Genomic DNA, 23,115 nt, shown 5'->3' on the forward strand with positions numbered 1-23,115 from the left:
ACTCTAAGATCCTGAAAATTGGGATCCAATACAAACTGGATCCCAATTTGTATTGGGATACCAAGAAAATATCACTTTCCTTTGAAAAGTGGTACAATAAACAGCACCAAATCAAGAGTACCTAATGAGAAGGTATGTGAGACCAGAAGTTCCCAAAACATTTCATCTTCTGAGCCCCAACGTAGTGGAAGAGCCTTGAGTAGCTACAGATTAAGAATACAGGCATTATTTTGTAAGTCAAATGTGAAAGAAAACATAAATTTTGATAACTTTTAGCTGTACTTTTGACATTTTTTTTTGTAAAATTAAAGGCATAAACAGGGTTTTCCAAAAAAAAAAAAAAAGGGTAGGGGGTTAAACGGGATTTTATTGGGGGTCCTGACCAAAACATTGACAACCTCTGGACTAGCACATTTCTGTTAAAAGAGCTGCTTAAATAATTTCTATCAAGTTGACACCTCAAAACCAAAAGAAAAAACCCCCACAAACAACAAAACAGATACATTAATATACATTTTATTGTATTATTTACTCCTTTTTAAAGAATTAGATTTATATCCCCAAGTGTTTATATTTTACAATATCCTGTTTCAGTCATTTGTAAAAACATTCACGAGGCTTGTATTTAAAAAAAAAAAAAGTGTCACCAAGGAGACGGATCAATCCACACAATTTCTCAGGCGTACACAGAAAATGCCCGCAACTGTCCTTAATGATTTTTTTTTTCTTTTACGAACACACATATACACATTTATATATTTATATAAAATACACTTTAAAGTGTTGGTTGTTTAGTCAATACTTGGTCAGAATTGTTTCATTTCAATGTAGAAAAGGAAACTGATGATTAACTCTGTGGCTGTCTTTCACAGAAAGATTTCAGGAAGGCAAAGACATTAGTTGAAGCCAACCCTGATTCTACTTATAACAAGGGGAAGCACAGCCACTCGCGGCTTGTTAAAAGAGAGGGCGAGTGGCTATGAGAGAAAAAATATATATAAATATATATGCGCCAGGAGAATTTCCAAACATAATGAGCTTTCTTTGCATCACTTCTGAGAAACTGTTCCCGATGGATCCTATCTGATCACGCTATCAAAACCATAACCCTTTCGAAGAAGCAAAATGAACAATCCTGACCAACAAAATGAAGTCGACAAGGTAAAATGGTGGTAAAATAAATACAAATGAAGTAAATTAGATCATCAGCATGGGATCGCCCGTTGGATCAAAGTGGAGAAAAAAAAAAGAAAGTTATTTCTATATTACGTCCTAGCAGAGCAATAACACTGCGCTTATGAAGTCTAACACGATTTTTCTCCTTTACATCATCTCAGTGAAGATAAGAGGAAGAAGAAGGGGAAAAAAAAAGAAGAAATCTCTCACTTGATCCGATTCTTTGTTTTACTTCTGAGAACAGAGGAAAGAAGTGTTTTGCGAGTGTTGATCGTTCTCAGATGTCAAACTGCACTCGAGCTCGGTCCATCAACAGGAATGGCATCAGTAATCCTTCAGTCATTATTGCTGTCCATTTATGCGAAAGAAGGAAAAACTATTTCGAGTGAATTCTGTTTTTTTGTTGTTTTTTTTTTTTTACAAATACACTTATCACAGAGAAAGCAGCAGTTAACACTATCCTTGAGTACAAAAATAAGCGAGCAAAAGACCACAGCGTAATCCCTGCAGGTTGGATGTGAATGTATTAATGATGCTAAAATGAATATTTTTATTCTTAATGTTTTTCAAAACTCTGAGTTTCTCAGTGGCAGACTTTGTAGCTCTTTAAATTATTAGTTAATTGTACAGTTTATATACACATCTATTTATATTTATATATATGTCTATATATATATATATATAAATTAAAAAAAAGGGGGGCGGGGGCAAAACAGATAAAAGGTGAAATAGGTTATTTGGGGAAGATGAGAACATAAAAGTGGACACAAATATACACAGCAAAAACATTAAATTATGAAACACCATGCTCCTGAGTCCAAGTGTGAGCAAAACAGATGATGTGCTGATCAAAACAGATCCCAATGAAGGTGATGTGGATGAACTTAAGCTAGTAAGATGGAGGGATTTCTGTAGAACGATGGGAGACGTAGGGAAGGAGCTGATTGACAAGGAGAGGAAGAGGCTAACTCCACAGTCCTGCGTAGTTTCCGTGCAGGCCAGAGCAGAGTGGCCCACCGGCTACGAACAGCTTGGTACCAGAGTCGTCATAGCAGTGGGTGTACACAGCGTTGGGGAAGGAATGAATGTCTGAGAAGTAACTCCTCCATGTTTCATCATGATTCTGAAAGCAGCCCAGAACAGGAAGGCAAGATTTGGAGTTTAAACAACCTTTTTCTGTCATCTTTCAGTAAAGAAATCTTTAAAGAAAAAAGAAAAAACGCTTACCAGCCAGCCTTTCCCTGTGGTTAGCTTAAGGATGCCATCCGGGGCACCCTTCCGATACCCGCTGGATGGATTGAAAGGGTTCTCCAGGAACCTATGAGCCCGGATGTCATAGAAGAGGAGAGAACCTTGACCGGTACCCACAGTCACAATGTGCTCATAGAAACTCACGGATCGGATCCCTGCACAAAGACATGGCTAAGCATTAATGAAAGGAAGCCAAAAGGTACAGAGTAGGGATGCAAAGAATTAATCGACTTACAATTGTCGATTAATAGTTTATTTGATTAAAATCAGTTTATGTCGGTTAACTAATAATGTCCGTTTACACCTTCTTTCAGTATTGTAGTTTGGCCGCCATGCAGCAGAAGGCGCCGCTGGTCATCCTTAAGCGGAGCCAGATACAGGAATAAAGATGGCGGAGCCACACCAGAACAAGAAAGGGTCCAGTTCGGGATGCTAAATGCACTTCACGCGGTTCTGTTTTGAAATATAAACACTTGACAAGCTCCTGCAGCCATCTCCTTTATAGCGCTCATTCGGTTGTGCTGCATGTCGGCGCATTGTACTATGATGAAAAAAAACAACCGTTGCGCCAATTAAGCAGGTTTATTTTGAGGGCTGTCGTGAGATAATGCAAGTCATCGAGGGAAGTTCTTACTTTCCTTCGAGAGCAACCACCGACAGTATTTCCGTATGAATATTATGTCATTTATTCTTTCCATCTTTTTCTGTTCAGCAATATAATAGGTTCATGTTTGGTTATATTTTATAAATATGTTTAATAATGTGAGGGGAAAAAACTTTCTGTCAGTCAATTTAGTTAGTATTTAATACAGCTGACAAAATATTTTAGAAATGCAGTTTTTTCTCTATTAAGCATATAATGAAAAATGTAGAAAGACAGTTGGCCAAGAAGAAAACTTAGATTTTTAAGAAAATGGTCGCTTAACAGATAATATAAATCAACTTTAGATCAACTCATTGATAACTTGCATCTCTACTATAAAGCATATAAAGTTTACAGTATCAAACGCCAAAACCATGAACTTAGTCAAGCTAAAATATTTTTAAACAATAATATTAAAATAAATGTAATTCTAAGAGTCCATCTCGTCAAAGAACGAGCTTGAGTTCCTCCAGGGTGATGTGACTTCATCATTTAGTCACACAAATTTTTTTTATTAGTGAGCATTAAGTATTTCACAAGAGTCAAATGCAACAATCTAAAATCTCTGGATTTGACATCTTCTTTGGAAACTTACCGCTTCCTCTCTCTCGAGAACTAACAGACTTGATGTTGTGGGTAGGCTGGCGTGGATCCAGAAAGGAAACATGGGCCTGAGAACCCACAGCGTACACGGACCAGTCCTGTCCATATGCTAAACACACATTCTCTTTGCAGTGAGGCAGCTTGGTGGACAGTATCTACAGAGACGATGTGGAAATGGCAAGAATTTTAAGTTAAATTTGATATAAAAAGCACACATTTTCAACAAAATTATACTCTCATGCGCCATAGATGTAGAAAACTGTAGCAGAAAATAAAAGACACATGCGATGTCAATGTACTCCCTGCAAAGGTGAGCACATAGAAGCACACAATAAATCACAGAATAGACCAAATGATTATTTAATCAGGTACCTTGCACAAATTATGCTCTGCTTTCCAGAGGTGAAAATAACCATCCAAGGACACAGCGCCCAGCTCCTGAAAAAGGAAAAACCGCACAGGAAGTCAAGACAAAAACCACTAAAATATGGGGCACGAGAAATGGAGAAAGAAAAAAAGTTTCTGCTGTTTTTAAGTATCTTTTTGGTCTCTTTTTAACTGAATGAGAACTGACTGCACAGAGTTTAACCACACAGACAGGAAGGACGAATAAGAGGTAATTATTAGTGAAAATGTGAAGTACTCGGACAGTTTTCCATTTAAAAATACGTTTTTAATCCCAAAAGAAAGCTTACATTTTCTCCAAAGAGTCATTATAGATCAGTCTATGGTTTATGTTATTGGTCAAATTAGATCTGATAAATTCTACATATAAAATGATAGCAAGATTACAAAAAGTTGCAGCTTTAAAATGAGCAAAAATGTCCATCATAGCATCTCTGTGGATTAAAGTGCTTTTGATAACATGGAAAGTGACCAGCGATGTAAAGACCTTAGAGCGACGCACTGCTGTCCCTCCCCCGTCTGTTTCTGTGTAACGTTAATCAGTTGGTCTGCTAACTCTTTTCAAGGTTACTCTAATTATGACACCACTGTTGAAGATTACAGTAGTGATATACAGTAGATCATGATTACTCCACATTTTCCTGATTTCCTCATGTATTTTATTACCATGTCCCAAACTTTGAGAGTCTCAACCAATAAAAATAATTATCTATTGTAGACAATGAGGGCAGAAAACGTTTATGCAACAAGCAGAAAATATTACGTGCATGGTGATTTTCCTTTAAAATCTAACCTGATACAAAAGTTGATATGATAGCATAAAAAAATATGTTTTAATGTTTTTAGCTAAATTAATTGGATCACATTTTAAAGTGAAACCGCACCATTTGTAACATGTGCTTGTTACGCCAACTTGTGCCTAGTTTCATTAAAGACTAACCAGTTAAAAACAATTTCATTCCAATAAAGTTTTCATTTAACAACCCTTAATGCAAATGTTTACAAAGTCCATTTAATCCATCCACTCCTACAGTTGCTACATAAAGATGTATTCAATTGTATCCTGACAAGAACAAGAAGCAGCAACTCAAAATGAGCTTACTAATTAAACAAATACAAACAGATTTATTGAAGAAATTTAAATTAAAAAAATCTAAAAAAAACATTTAAAAAAGAAGTTCAAATAACACTTTGTATAACACTAGCAGTGGGCAACATTAATCATGACAAAGAGATGGGAAAGTTTCTTCACATAAATTTAGTTGTGTAACAGATCAGAGTTAATAACAAATTTTATGAGCTCGACTGCTTAATTACTTATTTTCATCAACAGTTTTTTTTATTATAATTTATGCAATAACTTAAGCTGTTTTATACAGAGTTATAGAAACAAGTATCAGGATTTATCTCTTAAAGATGAAAATTCGTCTCATCTGTGCTCCTAAAAACAAACAAAAAAAGCCAAATTTAAGGGGATTCAAACTGCGGAGGATCCAGAGGGGTCTTACTTTATGGGTGTTATTGAAGGCCAGAGCCCGAACTTTACAGTTGTATGGGTTGGTATACTCCTTGGGAATGTCTTTCAGGGCACGGTGGGAGATGTGCGCGTAAGATGGTACCGTGTCGTCACTCGGACTCCTCTCAGACTGACCGGTTACTTCCTCTGTGACCTCCCACAGACCCATGGAGCCGTCTCTGGACCCTGCAGATGAAAGCCCACGCAGCGGATAAACAGCCAACCCAGTAACTAGGTAAAAGGTGAGGATTTTCTAAAACGGTCACAGAAATAAATGCTAAACACTTTGCGGGACAGCAGCTTGGATGGAGAGAGCGTGTACCTGCCGGTTTTACTGACTGCCCAGAGGTCCCACAGTTCGTGCTTACTCACCAGAAACAGCCATGGTGTCACTGATCCACGCTATGGAGAAAATCCAGTCATTATGACCATCCTGGAAAACAAAATGGTTTTGAGGTGAAACATCATAATAGCCAAAAGAGCTACAAAATACTTTTTTACTTTAGTTGTTCCTAATTAACAACTCAAGAACCTTGACGTGTAGATTTGGAATAAAACTCCCAAGACTCACTGTCTCATGAAACGCTGTAGGAAACACTTAATTTTCCACAGAATCCAAAACTCATCTTTTGTATTTCTCAGTTTATCCTGTTTAGGATTTGTACTCAGAATGGGTTGAACGGTTTTAAAAGACCTATTACTACTAAAATAAATTACTGAACTTTTAAGTGATAGAAAATTGAATTTTTTCAATATATCAAAACACATTATCCAGCCTATTCTGCTCGAGACCTTCCCACTGTGCTGCAGGAATCCAGGAGTTACTGCACAGTGCTGCGGAATATTCCACTGTATTCAACACAATAGACGGGACAAGCTGCACACTTTTACTGCGGACTGCTTTGACCCCTTTAACTGACCGTGCTTTAGACAATATGGCACTTTGAGCGCTTTAGTGGGGGGGATTTTGGTTGGGAAAAAAAACGTAGATTCAGGGTCTGGGCAATGCCCACGTGAAAACAACGGCTTTAACTATAACATAATGAGAACTCCACTTTTATTTGTTGAAACAAAAAACAGGGTTTCTCTGACTTTTAAGATAATATATAGAGTATCTTATCAACTACAAGCTTTATTGTATATTACTAGACTTTTTTTTTTGTGAAACACAAATACAAAGTAGTGCAGCACACTGCAAATCTACCAAAACACACCAATCAACCCAAACTACTAGGCTGGGAATTGAAAGCATTAATAAGAGCAGGAGCAAAGAGGCCCATAGAAACTATGGAGAAGCTGCAGAAATCCACAGCTCAGGTGGGAGCATCAGATTGACAGTACAGCTTTTAGTCTTCTACTCCACATATGTGACTTTCATGGAAGATCAGTGAAAAGAATCCTACTGTTGAAAAGAGCTACGAGAAGTCTTGTTTGCCATTTTCTGCAAGTCATATAGGAGGCTCAGCAAAACAATGAAGACACCATCCCCTTGGGGATGCATGGTGGTAGCACTCACGTTCACCAAGTACAGAGAAGTTGATCAGAATTGATGGGAAGACAGACTGCTGCTAAACACAGGGTGATCCTGGAGGAAGACTTGTTAGAGGCCACAACAGACTTGAAACTGGTTCATCTTTCAGCAGAAAAAAACAACCCTAACATACTGTCAGAGCTACAAAAGATGGTTTCGATTAAACCATATCCATGCGTTATTAAGGCCAAGTCAAAGCAGAGGCCTAAATCAAAGAAAAAAAAAGTATGCTTACAAACACCATCCACTTTGACAAAATTTCAGCGGAAATGCAGTCTAACAATGAGAAGTGGCCGTGGTGAGTCCATGGCAAAAAAATCTAACCAACCAAACAAACAGATAAATGGAAAATTAATTTTATTTTTTATGAATTTATGGGGTAGGAGCTCATAAGTTTCCTACTTCTTCTTACTCCTTTATGAGCATGTTAAGATTATTGTGGTACAAAAAATATGTATCATTTGCATTTCTTGTTTATGTCTGTTATTTTATACTGCTATAATGTACAAAATAAATTTTTAAAAAGCTGGTAGCGGGGCATGCCGTGGTGGCGTAGCGGTTAGCGCGACCCGTATTTGGAGGCCTTGAGTCCTCAACGCGGCCGTCGCGGGTTCAACTCCCGGACCCGATGACATTTGCCGCATGTCTTCCCCCCTGTCCTTCCCCGTTTCCTGTCAGCCTACTATCATATAAGGGACACTAGAGCCCACAAAAAAAACCCCTGGAGGGGTAAAAAAAGCTGGTAGCGACAGGCTACATTTTCAGATTTAGATTTACAAAAATGTTAAAAAGCATGTGTTATTTTTCTCTCCACTTTGCAGTTATCCATCTCTTCTCTTTGTGTTACTATATCTTATAAAATCCCAAGGAAATACATTGACGCTTGTGGTTGCAACATGATATAATGACATAAATACTTTGCAAAGTATTGTATGTTTCAACTTGATAGTGATGTTTCTGCATATAATTCAGCCAATCAGCTGGCTGACAACCTGGTTAGAAGTGTTTAGAAGAGGCCGGGGAGTTTTTTCCCTTTTAGATAAAAGGTAAAAAACTTGCCAAAGGGAGGAGGTGTTTTCCCAAACCAATGAGAACCTGTTAAAGTGCTGTATAAGTTGCTGTGTGGTGGCATATTAATACAACTCTTGCGAATTACTTTCACTTGACTTTTGTTTTAATTTTCTTTTATTAGCTGGCATAGTTTAAGTGTTGATTGATTGTAACAATTATGTGTGAGTCTAAGTGCTTTAGATCAAATAAACTAAACCAAAACAGAAATATAAATTCAATTGACTTGTGAAAAGGGTAGGACAATTCTCTTTAGCAAATTCTCTGCTAATAACATCGAAATGTTTTAAGAAAAAAAATTAAAAACATTCGAACTTTGACTTTAAAAGACCTGTCGTATTTTAATCAGGTTCTGGCCCATTTGCAAGGCAGAAAAACACATTTTTCTGCTTCATAAATTATTAGCAAACTAGAGAAAACGGAGACACTGTTTCACTAATTATGCTTGCATGTCTGAACAACATATAAAAAGTACCATACAAGAGACACTTACATCTCCAACACAAACAGGGTCCAGTGTTGGCAGCTGGTAGATGGCTAAGCTATTGGGGTTATCTCCTCCAGTGGCAAGCAGAGTTTTTGAGGGGTTGAGTTCAATTGCATGTATGCCACAGCCCTGCTGGTCCAACCGGGCATGAGAGCCCCCTGTTGGGAGATATTGCCGCCCTGTCGTCATAGCACCCACTGTCCCAGAGCCTGCATCACTACACTCCCTGTCCTTTAGCATTGGGATGCGTGTTATTTTCCCCGTCAGGACATCAACGACAAAAAGCTGCAAACAAAGGAAGAATACGTAGCTGGTTAAGTACAACATATGCATGAGAAACATCAAAATATAAAGACGGCACCAAAAACTGGATTAGCTCACCGTGTTGCACTTGGTCCCACACACCACCTGTCTATGGTTGAGCCACTGCGAAGCAAACACCTTGTTCAGCCGTCCCAGAGAAAACTCCCTCTCCTTGAGGATCCCAGGGAGCCTGCCGGCCGCGAAGCCACGCAGGCTCCGCTGGAGCCGCAACTCATGCTGCTGCTGGGGCCTGAACTCGCGTCCACGGAGAGCGCACACAACGGAGCGGCGACTGCCGCCCCACTGCTGAGCATGCAGCGACGAACAAGAAATACGGATCCGCTTCTGTGGCGCTTGACACCAGCCCAGCTGTGGAAGAAGGTAGAGGGAAAAGGTTCGAGCATCACGGAAGAGTTTTTATTACGAGCGAGAAAAGGTTACCCTGCATTCTCAGCAGTAATAAAGTCGCTAAGCAATATTTATTTCTGCTAAGAATCTAAACTGATAGAGCATAACTAAACAGTTCAAACTGTAAAAGTAAAATATGAAAATAAAGACATTCAGTGTTTGACTCATCTAAAATTCAAACTTATTTAAAGTTTACAGTGCAGTACTCATACCTGTTGAAATGTTTCAAATGTGATGTTGTAATTGCAATCAGTTTACGGCTGGGATTCATGTAATAGATTAAAACTAAGTAATTTGTAATTATGAGAAAGAAAATGATTCATGGGTTCAAATGTTTTTACAAACGAAACGTGCATTTTATTGATGTCGATGCTTTGTAGAACCATTGACATGGAATGGTTGGAATATGTCTGCATCTGCTTTTTACATGCAAATTATGGGACTTTTAGGACGTCCTGTTGCCCCTTTATTTCGGGGCATCAGAGTCAAGGAGACTCGATAGAAATGCATGCAATCCTTTGCAGATTTTGCTTAGAAAAAGAATGTACAAAAAGTAACAAATTAAAAAGGCATACATTCGAGTTTGTGATTACAAACAAAACATGAAAAAATACATACTTTTGCAAGGCACATTATCAAACAAAGGTTTATTTTTTTGACAAATTGCTCACAAATTACTACTACAAATAATGTATATATTATATCCCCAAACGACCCATTTTTATGAATGTACACTAATTCCGATGACAAACTTAAGCCAACACACTAGCACATATGACGTCTCAGCTAACGCTGACGTTGGTAAAATGCTTTTCAATTAAGATTCCAAATGGGAATCTCGTTTCCAGTCGAAATCAATTCAGTTCTTGTTGGTGATGAAAAGTGGGTCTGACACGCCAAGTCAAGCTAAGAGGTGTCACCTATAAAAGAGCGCCTGTGACCACGTAATTGCAATATATATATATATAACAGCTGAACGTCAGCCTTTATCGGGGCTGAGCAACCACGGAGCTAACGTTAGCTCTTGTATTGTAACGGACTGCCGTTGGCGAACGTCGAGCTAACATTAGCGGATGCCGATCCTCAAATGGAAACATGTAGAGTTGTTCTTTGAAAACGTCTCTTGTGTGTGTGCGTTCTGGCTTATTATGCATCCGTATAGAGCGGTGGTTGATCTGTAAGCTACCGCGCGGATGCTAATAATGCTCCTGTCGGCTAACACTGGCTAGCACATAGTTAGTTAGCATGCTAACACAACCGGTTTCCGCCTACCTGTTGTTGGTCCTTCGGCTCTCCTGCTTTCCTTTTCCTGCTAACTGTTTTTCTCGCCATAATCTGACACACACAGTTTCTTCACCCACATGGAGGGTACAAGTAACACTGGATACTGGGTCATATAATGGCGATATGCTATTCTGTTCCTTGGCCCTCGCTGGCAGTGCGCGACGATGAGGTAGGGCGATCACATAAGGGTAAGGTTGGTCAGAGCGAAGCTAAGATTAAGGTAAATATGCAGCTCCGCCTCCTGAATAATATGACCGTGAGGCCGCAGAAACTATCCCGTTTCCACTCAGTCAGTTTTTTTTCCCTGCCAAGCTGTGTTGCGAAGCGGCGGCAACGGCGAAAGCGTTGGGCAGTGCGCAGCCGCACTCAAATTAAACATCAACAACAACAAGGTCGTACGGAACCGAGAGCGTAATACGTACTCACTGACGTCACTGGCGTTCCGGAGACGCTTTTTCTGTTTATCTGTTAGAAAGATATAGACGTAGACACATACACATACAGTATATAAGTTTTTAGTATTTTTGAATTCAATTTAATTTAATTAGCAGTCAGATGATTCCAAGAATTTAGAAGCTTTGCAAAATCTGGCCAAGCTTTTCTGCGTTAATAATATGATCAATCTTCTGACGTCATTATATACTTTAATTCAAAATATATAAAGTTTGAATTCATCATTATTTTTGCCACTATTCTGGAAGCAGTTGTGTTTAACTGCCAGCCTTGAATGTGGTTTCTTGACAGTTAGATGTAAACATGTCCATAGCCCTACCAGATTCAGATTTGAAGTAAGCTTTTGATTTCATAACTATTATTTTGACTTGAAACAATTTTTACATCACGGAGTGGCCCAGCCAGAGTCTTGACCGAATTGAGAACCAATGGAAGGAGCTACAGATTAGGGCGATGGCCTTCCAAAGTCAAAAAAAATGGAGTTAATCTCTAAAGATAAATTGTCAGTATAGAAGTGGAAGCATGCAAACAAGTTGCCAAGCAGTTGTAAAAAGGGGTTGACTGTTGTGATGCAAATAAAACCTTTCTATACACAATGATTCTTCTTGTACATTGTTTTATGTTTTGTAATATCTAATGTCTCATTTCAGAAACAAAATTGTTTCTTCTCCAAATCTACCAGGGTTATGGATATTTACTATTTTTAGGAGTAGCATAATTATCTGTTGTGTGCCACAGGGCAGGAAAATCAGTGAAGCAAAACTGTGTTTTGTTCCTGTGATATTTTTTTCTGAATTTGGCACGAGAAATCTGAATTTTTATTTTGTATTTGAAAACTGGTAGTGTTGAAAGATCCTACTGAACATAGGTTCTTGCAAAGCTGTATCTGAATTTTCTGGTTGCCTTCTTTATTCAAGAAGTCAATGTGACTCAACAAACTTTTTGTTTCCATGTCTCAAAACATCCTACTTCTGAAAATGCAGCCAGCATCCATAGAATAACGTTTGACATCCAAAGATGAAAGCAACCTCTCCTTTGTTGAAAGCTAAATATGAAAACGTTAAGATGACTCAAGACTTCTGTTCAGGATTGCATTAAGATCATGCTTTATGAGAACCAAATGTGTGAAATCTTAAAACAAGAAAATCACAAATGTCTTGAAAATAATTTCTTATAACAGCAAGTCAGTTGGACTGAAACAATTCTTTACAGATATGTAGGACTTTATCTATTTTTATGAACAGGTGCCAGCTTTCTCTGGTTTTTAGTTGCAGGCAAGTTGCATGGGCTCCTGTACTACTGCATGCTGCTCTTCTTTATACTTTTTCTGCTGACCAACAGGTCACAGTTGGATTTTTCCAGTCAATAGACAATAACTTCTTGTCTATTCAGCTGAACATTTAAAACATTTAAAAAGAGAGACACAAATCCAGGAAAAGGACGTGTTGTTCTTTGAAAGGTTAATCTCTCACATTTAAATACTTGGGATAAAACATGAAGCTGGGCTAAAAAACAGAAACACAATGCTGAAAAGATGAGCATATTTAATTGGTTGGATTCTCTAAATAATTTCGCAGAAAATTAAACATTTTGTCGAAACACATCAATGAATTTGGAAAACCACACTGAGCTCACCAAGCTCAACTTTGATTAGACTTGCTTTGTGGTCATGCCGAAACTGACTTTTTCTTCTTTTTTTTACACCAACATGTTTTTACCCCAAACCTGTAATCTAAATAAAACTTTAAAAAAAAAAGTCAGAACACAAACAGCCAAAGGTGCACAGTTTTAATTAATATCTGTGGATAACAAAAATCTAACAAGTCAAGTGAGAAGACAATAATACCACTTATGTGTTTTCTGTTTTTTAATCATAGAAACTTAAATAAAAAAAGGAAGAAGCAGCTGTCAGTCGTGTCAAAACCTATTTACCTTAAAGTGCTTCCGATAGGAACTCAAGTGAATTATTACGGCATGGAAATTCCAACTCTGTAAATAATTATGAGTCTGGGAGCGATCCATGTGTTTCTAAAAAGTCTCAGTCATGTAGTCTGAAAGGTATTTTAGACTCGACAAATATGTTGTTATATCCCAAAAGTATGATTACAAACATAATTTCATTGGTTTTAGTGTCTGGATAAGGCATGGGCCAGTCATGTGTGTCAAGATATACTTGAGTGTTTACAAAGTTACGGTCTCAAAAACCGCAAATTTCTGATTAGTCCTTTAAATGTAAAAGCCAGAGTGAGTGTCGCCGGTTGTATTGGTACAGTGCTGCAAATAAGCACCTGTATTTATTCTTTATTTCTCTAAGTTTACAGTGCTGAGAAAAATTATTAGCCCTTACAGATTATTCTAGGTTTTTACATTTAAATGTTCCAGATCATCAAATTGTTACACGGGACAAACATAACCTTAGTAAATACAAAATACTTTTTTCGTTTATTAAGGGAATACAAGTTATCAAAATAACCTGACCCTTGAGTGAAAAATTAATAGCCCCCTTTATAGTTTGTTGTATCACCGCTTACTGCAAATGTTAAGTTCTTGCAGTAACTTGAAGTGAGTCTTTGATTGGAATGGAGGAATTTTGGCCCAATCTCCTTTGCAGAACCATTTTAATTCAGCCTCGTTGGTAAATTTTTGATGCCACACCATCGATTTAAATCCAAACTTCACTCCAAATTTTTTTTAATTTTTATTTTTTTAAGAGTTATTGCTGTGCTTTGGATAACTGATCCAAATGCGCTTGGGCCCAAAGTCACAAGTTAATGGTTGGACATTCTCTTGGAGGATTTCCAGATAGGGGGCAAAGTGAATGGTTTCATCAAGCGCAACGTGTCCAGTTACTTAAACCACCGTACATTACCCAGTTATGTTTGACTGTGGGCATTATTTTCTTTCTCTGGATGCTATTAGCTTGACACACTTATACGTTTACAGAACATTTCCCTATAACTCTTGGAACTCCTCAGTGTTTATAGTGGCAAATGAAAGACAACCTTCAGGATCTTTTTGGTCAGCACTGGCTCAGGCACTGGGACCTTCCCATTGATATCACTATGGACATCTTCTTCATTGTTCTTCACCCCAACGTCTTCAAATCTAGCATAATTGGTGTGAAACATTTGTGCTGGTGACCTCTAGAAACTTTCTTTTTTATATCTTCAAAATAGCAGCACAAATTAACATTTTTACCGCACAAACATTTGACACCAAATTTGTTAGATTTGGGTAATGTGGGAGGGCTGGTTGACCATTACACTTTCATTAATATTTTCAAAGCAAAAGCAGCACAAACGAAACCCTTTGCAGTACAAACCAGCACAAACGTAGTTGAGTTAATACCATTTTTGTCTGATTGGAAGAAGGTGGGAGGTCTGGATGACCTTTCATGCTCTCTGGAAACATTTATTAACATCTTTAAGATGATAGTGGCACAAACATGTTTTGCTGCACAAACATTTGACACCAATTTTGTTAGATTTGACGGTGAGGAGCCAACTTCACTCAAGTCTTTCCTACTGCTTAAATCAAGAACACTGACTTTAACTGAGGGAAATGGGGTCCGTAGCGCATTAGATGGTCTTTTGTTTTTTGCAACTTCCTAGATGACTCATCAATTTGCTATATGAATTGTTTTTATAGGCATGTCTCTTATGGGAAGGTTCACCACTGTTCCATGTTTTAATAATGGTTCTCACCGATGGTCCATAAACCCTTAGCAACGGCTTTTTAACCTTTCCCAGATGTCAAAATACAGATGTCGTATTCTCATTTGCTCTGATTTCTTCAGATTACAGCATGACGTGCTGTCTTAGCCTTCTTCATGTTGAATAACAGGTTATATTTAAGTAATTCAATGAGTCTACAAGTCTGGCAGTAGTTGGACCTTGGTGTGGCTGATGAAACTAGAACCCAAAAGAAAAGGTTAACAATGGCCAAATCATTATTCTTTTTTTTACCCCTCCAGGGGGTCTTTTGTGGGCTCTAGTGTCCCTTATATGATAGTAGGCTGACAGGAAACGGGGAAGGAGAGGGGGGAAGACATGCGGCAAATATCGTCGGGTCCAGGAGTCGAATCCACGACGGCCGCGTCGAGGACTCAAGGCCTCCAAATATGGGTCACTCTAACCACTACGCCACCACGGCACGTCCACCAAATCATTATTTAACAATAGGGGCAGGTTAGTTTGGAGCTTTTTTTTTGTTTTATTTGTATCTAATGAGAACTGTATTTTGTAACTAATCACCTTATAATTTTGGCAAAAATATTTTTGTTACTTTTCAGTGTGTGTCAATATAAAATGTTTTAGATAACTACAATTGTAAAAATTAAAAGAAAATCTGTTAGATTATTCTAGCAACATGAATAACTATTGCTCATCTTTTTTTTTTTAATAAAAGCAATTAAGATTGTTAAACACATCTGCTACATTTCTTGACAGGGAACAATGGTAGTATCTTCTTCTTCTTTTTTTAAGATTATAACAATCTCATACCGGCCCATGCCTTGTGTAGATAGAGGGCTTGCCTTTGAACAATACATGAAAAATACTCAACCTGCCTGAGGTATGGAAAAAAAAACAGTACATGGGGATCAGGGGAGGAAATGAAGAGTCCAACCTCAGCCTTGATTAAATTTTGTCATATTAAATTCAGTGACAGAAAACAAATGATAGAAATCAATAAAACAGAAACTTTCATCCACATTTCCAGTAAGGCTTTAACGACCATTCCTTTTAACATTTTTGGAGGCTCAAAGTGCAAGTCAACAGTCATACAACATGAAATGTGTCTATTGCACTGTAATTTGGCTGCAGAAAAACTAACAACCCTCGCTTATATTATTATTTTTTTTGTTGCCTCTCACTCTTTCAGTCTGCAAACAAACGCTCAGGACAGTTCTATAGCGATGCATTTGTACGTTAACATATCTTACATAATCCAACCGAACTCCAAATAAATCTTAAATCAAAGTGTCAGTGTACTATTTTAAATAAGATCTGAACAAATGAAACACGTGTGTGCCTGTGCGTTGTATGATCAGTGACATTGGGGCAAGAGATATATTGTATTTCTTTTAGGGAGAAAAAGTTTCCCACTCTAGCAGGCTTCTTTCCAGTGCAGGCGGAAGAGTGCAACAGGGCACTCTTTCATTTTCAGAGTTTTCATGACTAATGATCTATAATGCAATTCCTAAAACAGAAAGCAAACAAATGCAACCTTTAAACAGACAAAATGATGTCCAAAATGAACAGAAAAAAAAGAGACATGAATGTAAGAAAAGCATAAAGAAGAACAGAAATAGGTCCTGGGCACTACAGCTCAGAGGGCACTTCTTGAGAGTCAGCTCTGTTCTGTGATTGTGCCTTTCACTGTAAGCTGGTTCAATTAGAAAAGAGGGCCTTCTCTCGACCTCTCCACTCCCATCACCTTTTTAAAAAGTCTGCAGCGAGCAGTGGAACATGGCGGCTGTCTTATCAAAGAGTTTAAGTTCCCACAAGTCTTCCCATGAGGTGCACACAGTCTACCGCTAGCTCCTCCCCCGTTTAATTGTGCAGTTTCTCCTGCATTCATCGAAAGACTTCCAAGAGGAAGCAAATTAAGAGTGGCATCGAGATGCCACAGCCCACATTTCCCAGCATCAGTCATTTACTCCAATAACACAGCAGTACCTGAAATGAGCATTTAGTATTGGTACAGGTTATCGCAATCCAATCTAGGCACACAAACTTTCAGAAGTGCTGAGGCATGGTATGTTTTAGCACAGACAGAAATCGCCTCCGGGGTGTCCTTTCCACAGCCAAGGCAAAAAGGGCAGGGAGTAGTGAGATAAGGTAGGCAGAGGGAAAGGGGCTTCAGGATGGGAGCGGAGATAGATGCCTGGGGTGGAGATTTGGCTTCCCCGCCGGCTTGGCTCAGCTTGCAGCGGCGCGGGCCATCAGATCCTCCAGAGCCTTGTCCTGATCGTTGTTGTGGACTAGCAGAACCTCTTTGATCGCGTCTCTCTCGAAACCCATTTCACCAAATCTGGACATGAGTTCAAGATACTGCAAGGCCTGGAAACAAACGATGAAAAAAAATAAAAAAGCTCAGTCAGTGTAATCTGCAATGAAATCATTATTAAAGAGGCCAACAGAGTGTTTCCCTTCTCTTAAGATCAAGAGAAAACTACAAACCTTTTCTTCTGAGCACTGGTACATTTCTAAGCACTCTTCCACAGCGCTGGCATCAAAGCCTCTCTCACACAGACGACCATGAAGAAACAGATAGTCCAATACCTTGGACAGAAGATAGATGAAGGTCAACCATTGTTCCTACTAACTTCCCTTTTGTAGAATCAACAAAAACTTGCTTCCTCTTTAACATACACTTCTTTTAGTTTCTCTAAGTGGGAGCAATGAAGTAAAATGTCATATTAGAAGGTCTTAAAAATTCTATTTGTGCAAAAAAAGTTTGAGGTTTATACCAAGGCATGGTGGCATTTCTAAACTAAAATTACTGGAGGTCTCGGACAAGACAATCTGGTTGGAAGAATTGGAAGAAAATCTCTACCTCCCGACTTAAATTATTGCTCTGTGGCCGACAGATGATTAAGTAGCGCGCGCAACCAAAGACAACCAACCACAAATATCAAGCAGCGACAGAAATGTTCTGGAATAATTGTGCAATGGAATTTCTCTCAAAACAGAAAAGCATTTCTTCTCTTTCTTTCTCGTAAGCGACTGCTTTCCGCTCATTTCACCCTTCAGCCCCCCTCCTCCCGAAACTTGCATTTATTATTGGACCAATAAAGAGAATCGGCCAACACCAGCAAATCTTTGCTCTTCCACAGCACAATGTAACAGAAGCTACAACCAAGAATTGATAATATCTAGCTTGCATAGATTTGTTCACACTTTAGCTTGCAAGTTAAATTGTGTGGCAGAAAAATGCAAAGAGCTGCTTACCTAAAACTTACTCTTATACAAGTCAGAGCAACAATTAAAATGTTTAGAATAATTAGAAATGTGACAAGGATGGAGACTCTTTAGTGTCTGCACACAGTAGCCTAAGACCAGATGCTCCCAGCAGTGTACCTTTTCTGCACAGCAATCTCATTTAACTGTCATATTTTTAGTCATTTGTATGTTAGGAGCCTCGGTTTTGTATTAATGTTCAGCAATTAAAAGTAAGTTATTCAATGTTTTGGTAACCAACCTGCTCCACATTCTGGCCCTGTCTATGCATGGCCCGTAAAACTTCCTCATAAGAGTAACCCATTCCCACAAGCGTCTCCACACACTGACGTTCACTGGGCGTCATGCTGAGGAGAGCTCCACCGCACGGCAGACCAGTAAATCCTGTTCCAGGGTTGGCCTAGTTAAAGGACGAAAACAGAGTGAATATCGAAGAGTTGCTTGAACCTCAAGCAGACGTGCAGGGCGCTCTTTAACACTCACCGGCTTTGGCGTTCCACTCTTGTTGTGGTTGGATGGCTCGGGAGCAACAATGACTTGTGTTTTTGGTAATGCTGGCGGGCTGCCATTGGTTAGGTTCCGTCGGGGAGAAGGAACGGGAACGGGTGCAGCATTGTACTTTATCGACTCCGGTTCACCAGAATCGGAGAGCTTGGGAAACGTCAGAGAGCGGATGTTACAAGGCCGATCGTCCGTGTCAAAGCCCGCTCTGCTAGGATGCCCCACTTTGTCCATATCCAGCAAAGCAACCAAGCCGTTCGGCTTGTGGGCAAAGCCTGGCTTAGAGGAGATGCTGGTGTTGGTGCTGGGTGGTGACGGGCTGTCTCCACGAGATACTGAACCTGGCTGAGGTGGACACACACAGGGCGGAGGCTGAGGTTGGCTCTGCAGAATGTTCCTCAGCTCTTCCTTATCATCCAGGGTTTTCAGTTCCAGCTTGTCGAACGGGTCTTCCTCCCGCTCAAAGTCGGCTAGGTTGAGGTTTTGTGGCTGTGGAGTGCTGTCCTGGGATTTTCTGGGGCCTAGTCTGGGGGCCGGCAGTGGAGTGAGGATGGCGTTGTGACTGAGTCCAGCAAGGACCGGGTTCAGCGCTGGCGGTGGAAGGTCCTGGTCCTCCGCCGCGGAGCAAAGGTTGTTCCCTCCAACTCCATCAGCATCCCGAGACAGAGACTCCATGCTCTCAGCCTCCTGCTTGGCTGCTGCCTCCTCCGCTCTGGCTGCTGCTGCTCTGGCGTCAGCAAGTTCTATCCCCCAGTGAACACTTCGCCTCTCCAATGTAAAGTCATACTGTTCAGAAGAGAAAAGGAAGATGGAAAAGTAATTACATCAGTCACAATAGCCAGGTAGTGTTAAAATTCCACTTACGGAAATATCTTTTGCTTGGCTACACCTTAAATATTTACTTACTTATTTATTTACGTAGAACTGAATGTACTGAAATCCTCTTTCTCAATTATCATTTTACACAAGTCATCCAACTTGTAATTGAAAAATAGAAAAGAAAAATCTCTATGTCCTCTGTACCTTTGTGTCTGCAAGTACAGCTCCATAATCTGGCATAAGGAAACCAACAGGTAACCCCACTTTAGCTGGACGCCGGAATTTGTCGTTTATCTTGAAGGGAACATCATCAAGGTAGCTGATGGGTCCTGTACAGAGAAAAAAAAAAGGATACAGTCAAGGTTGCACAAAATATTGCAAATATACCATCATCACTATATCCGTGTATGCAATAGTGTTGTGAACTTGCATTTTTCATGTAATGTAATAGTTAGCCAGTTGAACAGAGTCCAAGATGACATTACCACAAAATGTTAAAGGTCACAGAGTGATGGAAGCACAGATGAGAAAGGGAGGACAGAAGATAAAAGGCATAAATTGCACGTGGTATTGTTATTGTGATATATATACAAATATTATCGTCAGTGTAAGATTTTATATAGTGCAGCCCTAAGTACTGAAAGCTTAGACATAGACACCCTAAAGTAGGACCTTAAAGTCGAAATGAATCGAGAAATTGGCCCGTCAGAAAGTCAAACCTTTTTCTAATTGGTGAGCACATCATAACTAAACAAACAAGTCGCCTTACAACACTCTCTGGTGAGGAAGTTGCAACTGAGATGAGAGAATAGAAAACAGTATAGAACAGAATATCCTTTATTCTTCCTCAATGGAACGACTCAGGTAGGTGTAACAGCAGTGAAGGTACAGGCAAATGGAAGCACACAGATTTACACAGAGGTAAAAAAAAAAAAAGGCCTGCAAATTCATGTACATATTGTACATTAATCCTTATTTAACTCCTGTTAATGTTTATCTATTTACTTACACTAAAGGTTTGCACGTGTGAGCGAGCGCTTATAAACCAAAGTCAAGTTCCTTGTTTGTGAACACAATCTTGGCCACTAAAGCTATACTGACTGTTTAAAAAATATAGAAACAAAACATACAGATGTGAGGCTGTACAGTAAGAGCAAATTTATAGCATGTGAAAAAAATACTGTACAGTTAACATAGCATACTCTAATTAAAAGAAAGAAATAGATTCAGCTAACTTTGTAAAGAAGCTATTTAAATGAAAGCTTTACAAAAACTGATGAACATTAAGCGTCTGTGCTACACATTCTTTAACCCTCTGAGCTGGCAGAAAATAAAAGAATCAAAAATAAGGTCTTACCATTGTTATACACGTCTGATCCAGACTTCCTCGCAGCCATTTAGTCCCTGAAAAAAAGAAAGAAAAAAAGCGCATGAGTTCAATGTTTTGAATGAGATGGTAGTTTAAAATAAAGCAAGAAAACTGGCAAGTCATTGCTCCTTGCAAACACACACAGAATGACACAAACTTAATTACTAGAATGAGATACTAAGATAACAATACTTTATTTATTTATTGTGTTTAAATATATAAATGACTGTGCCTTTATCAGGTTCAAACGCTACTTAAATTTAACCACAGGTGTGTAAAGCCACAAACCACACATTCCAAATTATTATTGTGCATAAAATAAATACGAAGTGAAAATGGAAAGGTTTCAGAAACTATACTGCACCCCCTCCCCCCAAAAATAGGCCTTTTCTGGTTAATACAGATTTTTGTTTTTCTTTGAGGTTTGATTTTTATCAAAGTCAAAAGGCAGCTTCAAAGAGACAAATTCTGATGAATCATTTTCTGGTTTAAAAATTGGATTAATCCTTAGTTTAGAACCCCCCCCCCTCCGAAATTCCCCCACCCTTCCAAAACAGATGCATAACAAAAACTAGTTTGAATCTGAAATTAATTCCATTTTTTGGTCACATAGCAACAGAGTCTGATTGTAACGAAAACAAGAAGCTCTGGAACAAATCTGTCACCGCACAGAACTTTGAACCGATGAGATAAAGTAAACAAAAACAAATTAATGACGTAGTTAATCAGATATAAAGTATGTATTTGCGAGCAAAAACTGTAACTTTAAACGAAACCCAGAGCAAATTTGACTTTGGTGTGTTTACTGTGCATAGATGACAATCCGCCATGGATCACTCATGACCCGCTGGATCTTGTGATCAAGGCAGCGCCGTGTCTATGGCGGATTTCCCATCTATTAACTTCAAGCATGAAGTCCTTAACATAGTAGTCACCCTACAGTTGCTAATAGTACTTGGGGATAACGTTATGTAACACCGTACCTTCATAAGTTGCTGTTCCGCATTGCTATTCAACAGCTTAGCATGTCACGGAAACACAGGGTACGTTGATATATTTCAGGGAGAAGTGATGACTGTAAAGATAGGTTAGCTAACTTAAACGACAGGAGTCAAGAAAATTCAATTCCCTATATCCTAATGCAAGCGTGACTAAAACTGGGTCATTGTAGGCCATCAACTGTCAAATACAGCTTATAATATGCTCTGTCAGACAGTTAAGTTTTACATATTTGAATACCTTTGGATACCTTTAGCCACAGCTAGAATAACATGTACTTATAGAATAACGCGATGGCCCCTTTCAAAATGCTTAAGTTTCAAAACTCGACGTAGCTAATTTTAGCTGTCACTTGGTAAAAGAAAAGGCAAACTGAAAGTGCACACTGCCAAACACAAGCAGAGAGAGTGTAATGGTCCTCGGCGTACGCCACTGTTCATGCTAATACGCTTAGCTTCGGCTGTGGCCTGACTTGTAGCGTTACGTGCTGCCACCGCCCCTCACACAGCTAAACAACTGGCCCGCAAATTAAAAACGGGGCTTTCTCACCGGTATTGACTCCGTTTCTTCCTTACGAAATCCAAACGACGCCCAATCACGTTGGCAATACGTTTAAAAACTATTTTAAAAATCAGTTTTATTTCAAGTAGAACCTCTTTCCTGCTTCGCCGTAGGTCGCCATCTTGGTTTGTCAAGCTCCCTCAACTGGTTCCTGTATGATGTCACCATGACGTCAGACTGAGATAATGCAATGGTTCATAACCAGCTGAACAAGGACAGCAATCCCCTTTTTTATTACATAGAAGTGCATCTTAGAAACTTACATTATGATCGGAAAATTAATTTGTTTCATTAATTCAATTTAGTTTAATTCAGGTGAAACTCATAAGATGTGAATTCATTATACAGAGCGACATATCTGGGCATATTTCAAGAATTGTTTTTCACAATTACATCAGAAACTCAATTAAAAGCCAATAATCTGGACCAGTGCAATCATTCGCTATACTTATTTTAATTATATTTGATCATTTACACGATAAATATTTTGACTCTGATCCCTGAAGTGTATTGAAGTTTTTGGGGATGTAACTAAAAACACATTTTTAAAGATTATTCTAAAACTTTTTCTAATGTAACATACTAAAGGTACGAAAAAATATACAGCAAGTTTTTGGATTGATGTATTATCTAAAAAAAAAAAAGTGCTAGTTTGAAATTAATCGTGATACTCATGGTAGCTCAAATGTAAAATACTTTATTTAACATCACCTGGATATTCTATTCACGTTTTCAAACTTGTAGATAGTGTCCATTATTTATTTAAAAATAATAAA

At 38.8% G+C, this 23,115-nt stretch overlaps 2 protein-coding genes across 3 annotated transcripts; both read right to left on the reverse strand.

The window, feature by feature from the left end:
* Positions 1 to 500: 500 nt before the first annotated feature.
* On the reverse strand, positions 501 to 11,055 carry dcaf12 (DDB1 and CUL4 associated factor 12). Its single transcript, XM_028002930.1, has 9 exons — positions 10,664 to 11,055; positions 9,062 to 9,352; positions 8,687 to 8,965; positions 5,967 to 6,027; positions 5,587 to 5,780; positions 4,046 to 4,111; positions 3,666 to 3,828; positions 2,404 to 2,582; positions 501 to 2,299 (listed from the first exon to the last, which is right to left on the reverse strand). Exons 1-9 carry the CDS (start codon positions 10,721 to 10,723, stop codon positions 2,141 to 2,143), a joined length of 1,452 nt encoding a protein of 483 aa, XP_027858731.1. The 5' UTR covers positions 10,724 to 11,055; the 3' UTR covers positions 501 to 2,140.
* A 4,456-nt stretch (positions 11,056 to 15,511) lies between these two features.
* On the reverse strand, positions 15,512 to 22,492 carry ubap1 (ubiquitin associated protein 1). 2 transcript variants are annotated; one of them, XM_028002962.1, is made up of 7 exons: positions 22,328 to 22,492; positions 20,768 to 20,814; positions 19,615 to 19,739; positions 18,574 to 19,377; positions 18,332 to 18,490; positions 17,311 to 17,412; positions 15,512 to 17,190 (listed from the first exon to the last, which is right to left on the reverse strand). In XM_028002962.1, exons 2-7 carry the CDS (start codon positions 20,805 to 20,807, stop codon positions 17,050 to 17,052), a joined length of 1,371 nt encoding a protein of 456 aa, XP_027858763.1. In that variant the 5' UTR covers positions 20,808 to 20,814; positions 22,328 to 22,492; the 3' UTR covers positions 15,512 to 17,049. The 2 variants fall into 2 exon arrangements, with proteins under 2 accessions (XP_027858763.1, XP_027858764.1); XM_028002963.1 differs by lacking the exon at positions 22,328 to 22,492 and adding an exon at positions 21,763 to 22,270.
* Between the last annotated feature and the right edge of the window lie 623 nt (positions 22,493 to 23,115).

This window comes from Xiphophorus couchianus, chromosome 20 (assembly GCF_001444195.1).
Source record: "Xiphophorus couchianus chromosome 20, X_couchianus-1.0, whole genome shotgun sequence".
In the NCBI taxonomy this organism is placed as follows: domain Eukaryota; kingdom Metazoa; phylum Chordata; class Actinopteri; order Cyprinodontiformes; family Poeciliidae; genus Xiphophorus; species Xiphophorus couchianus.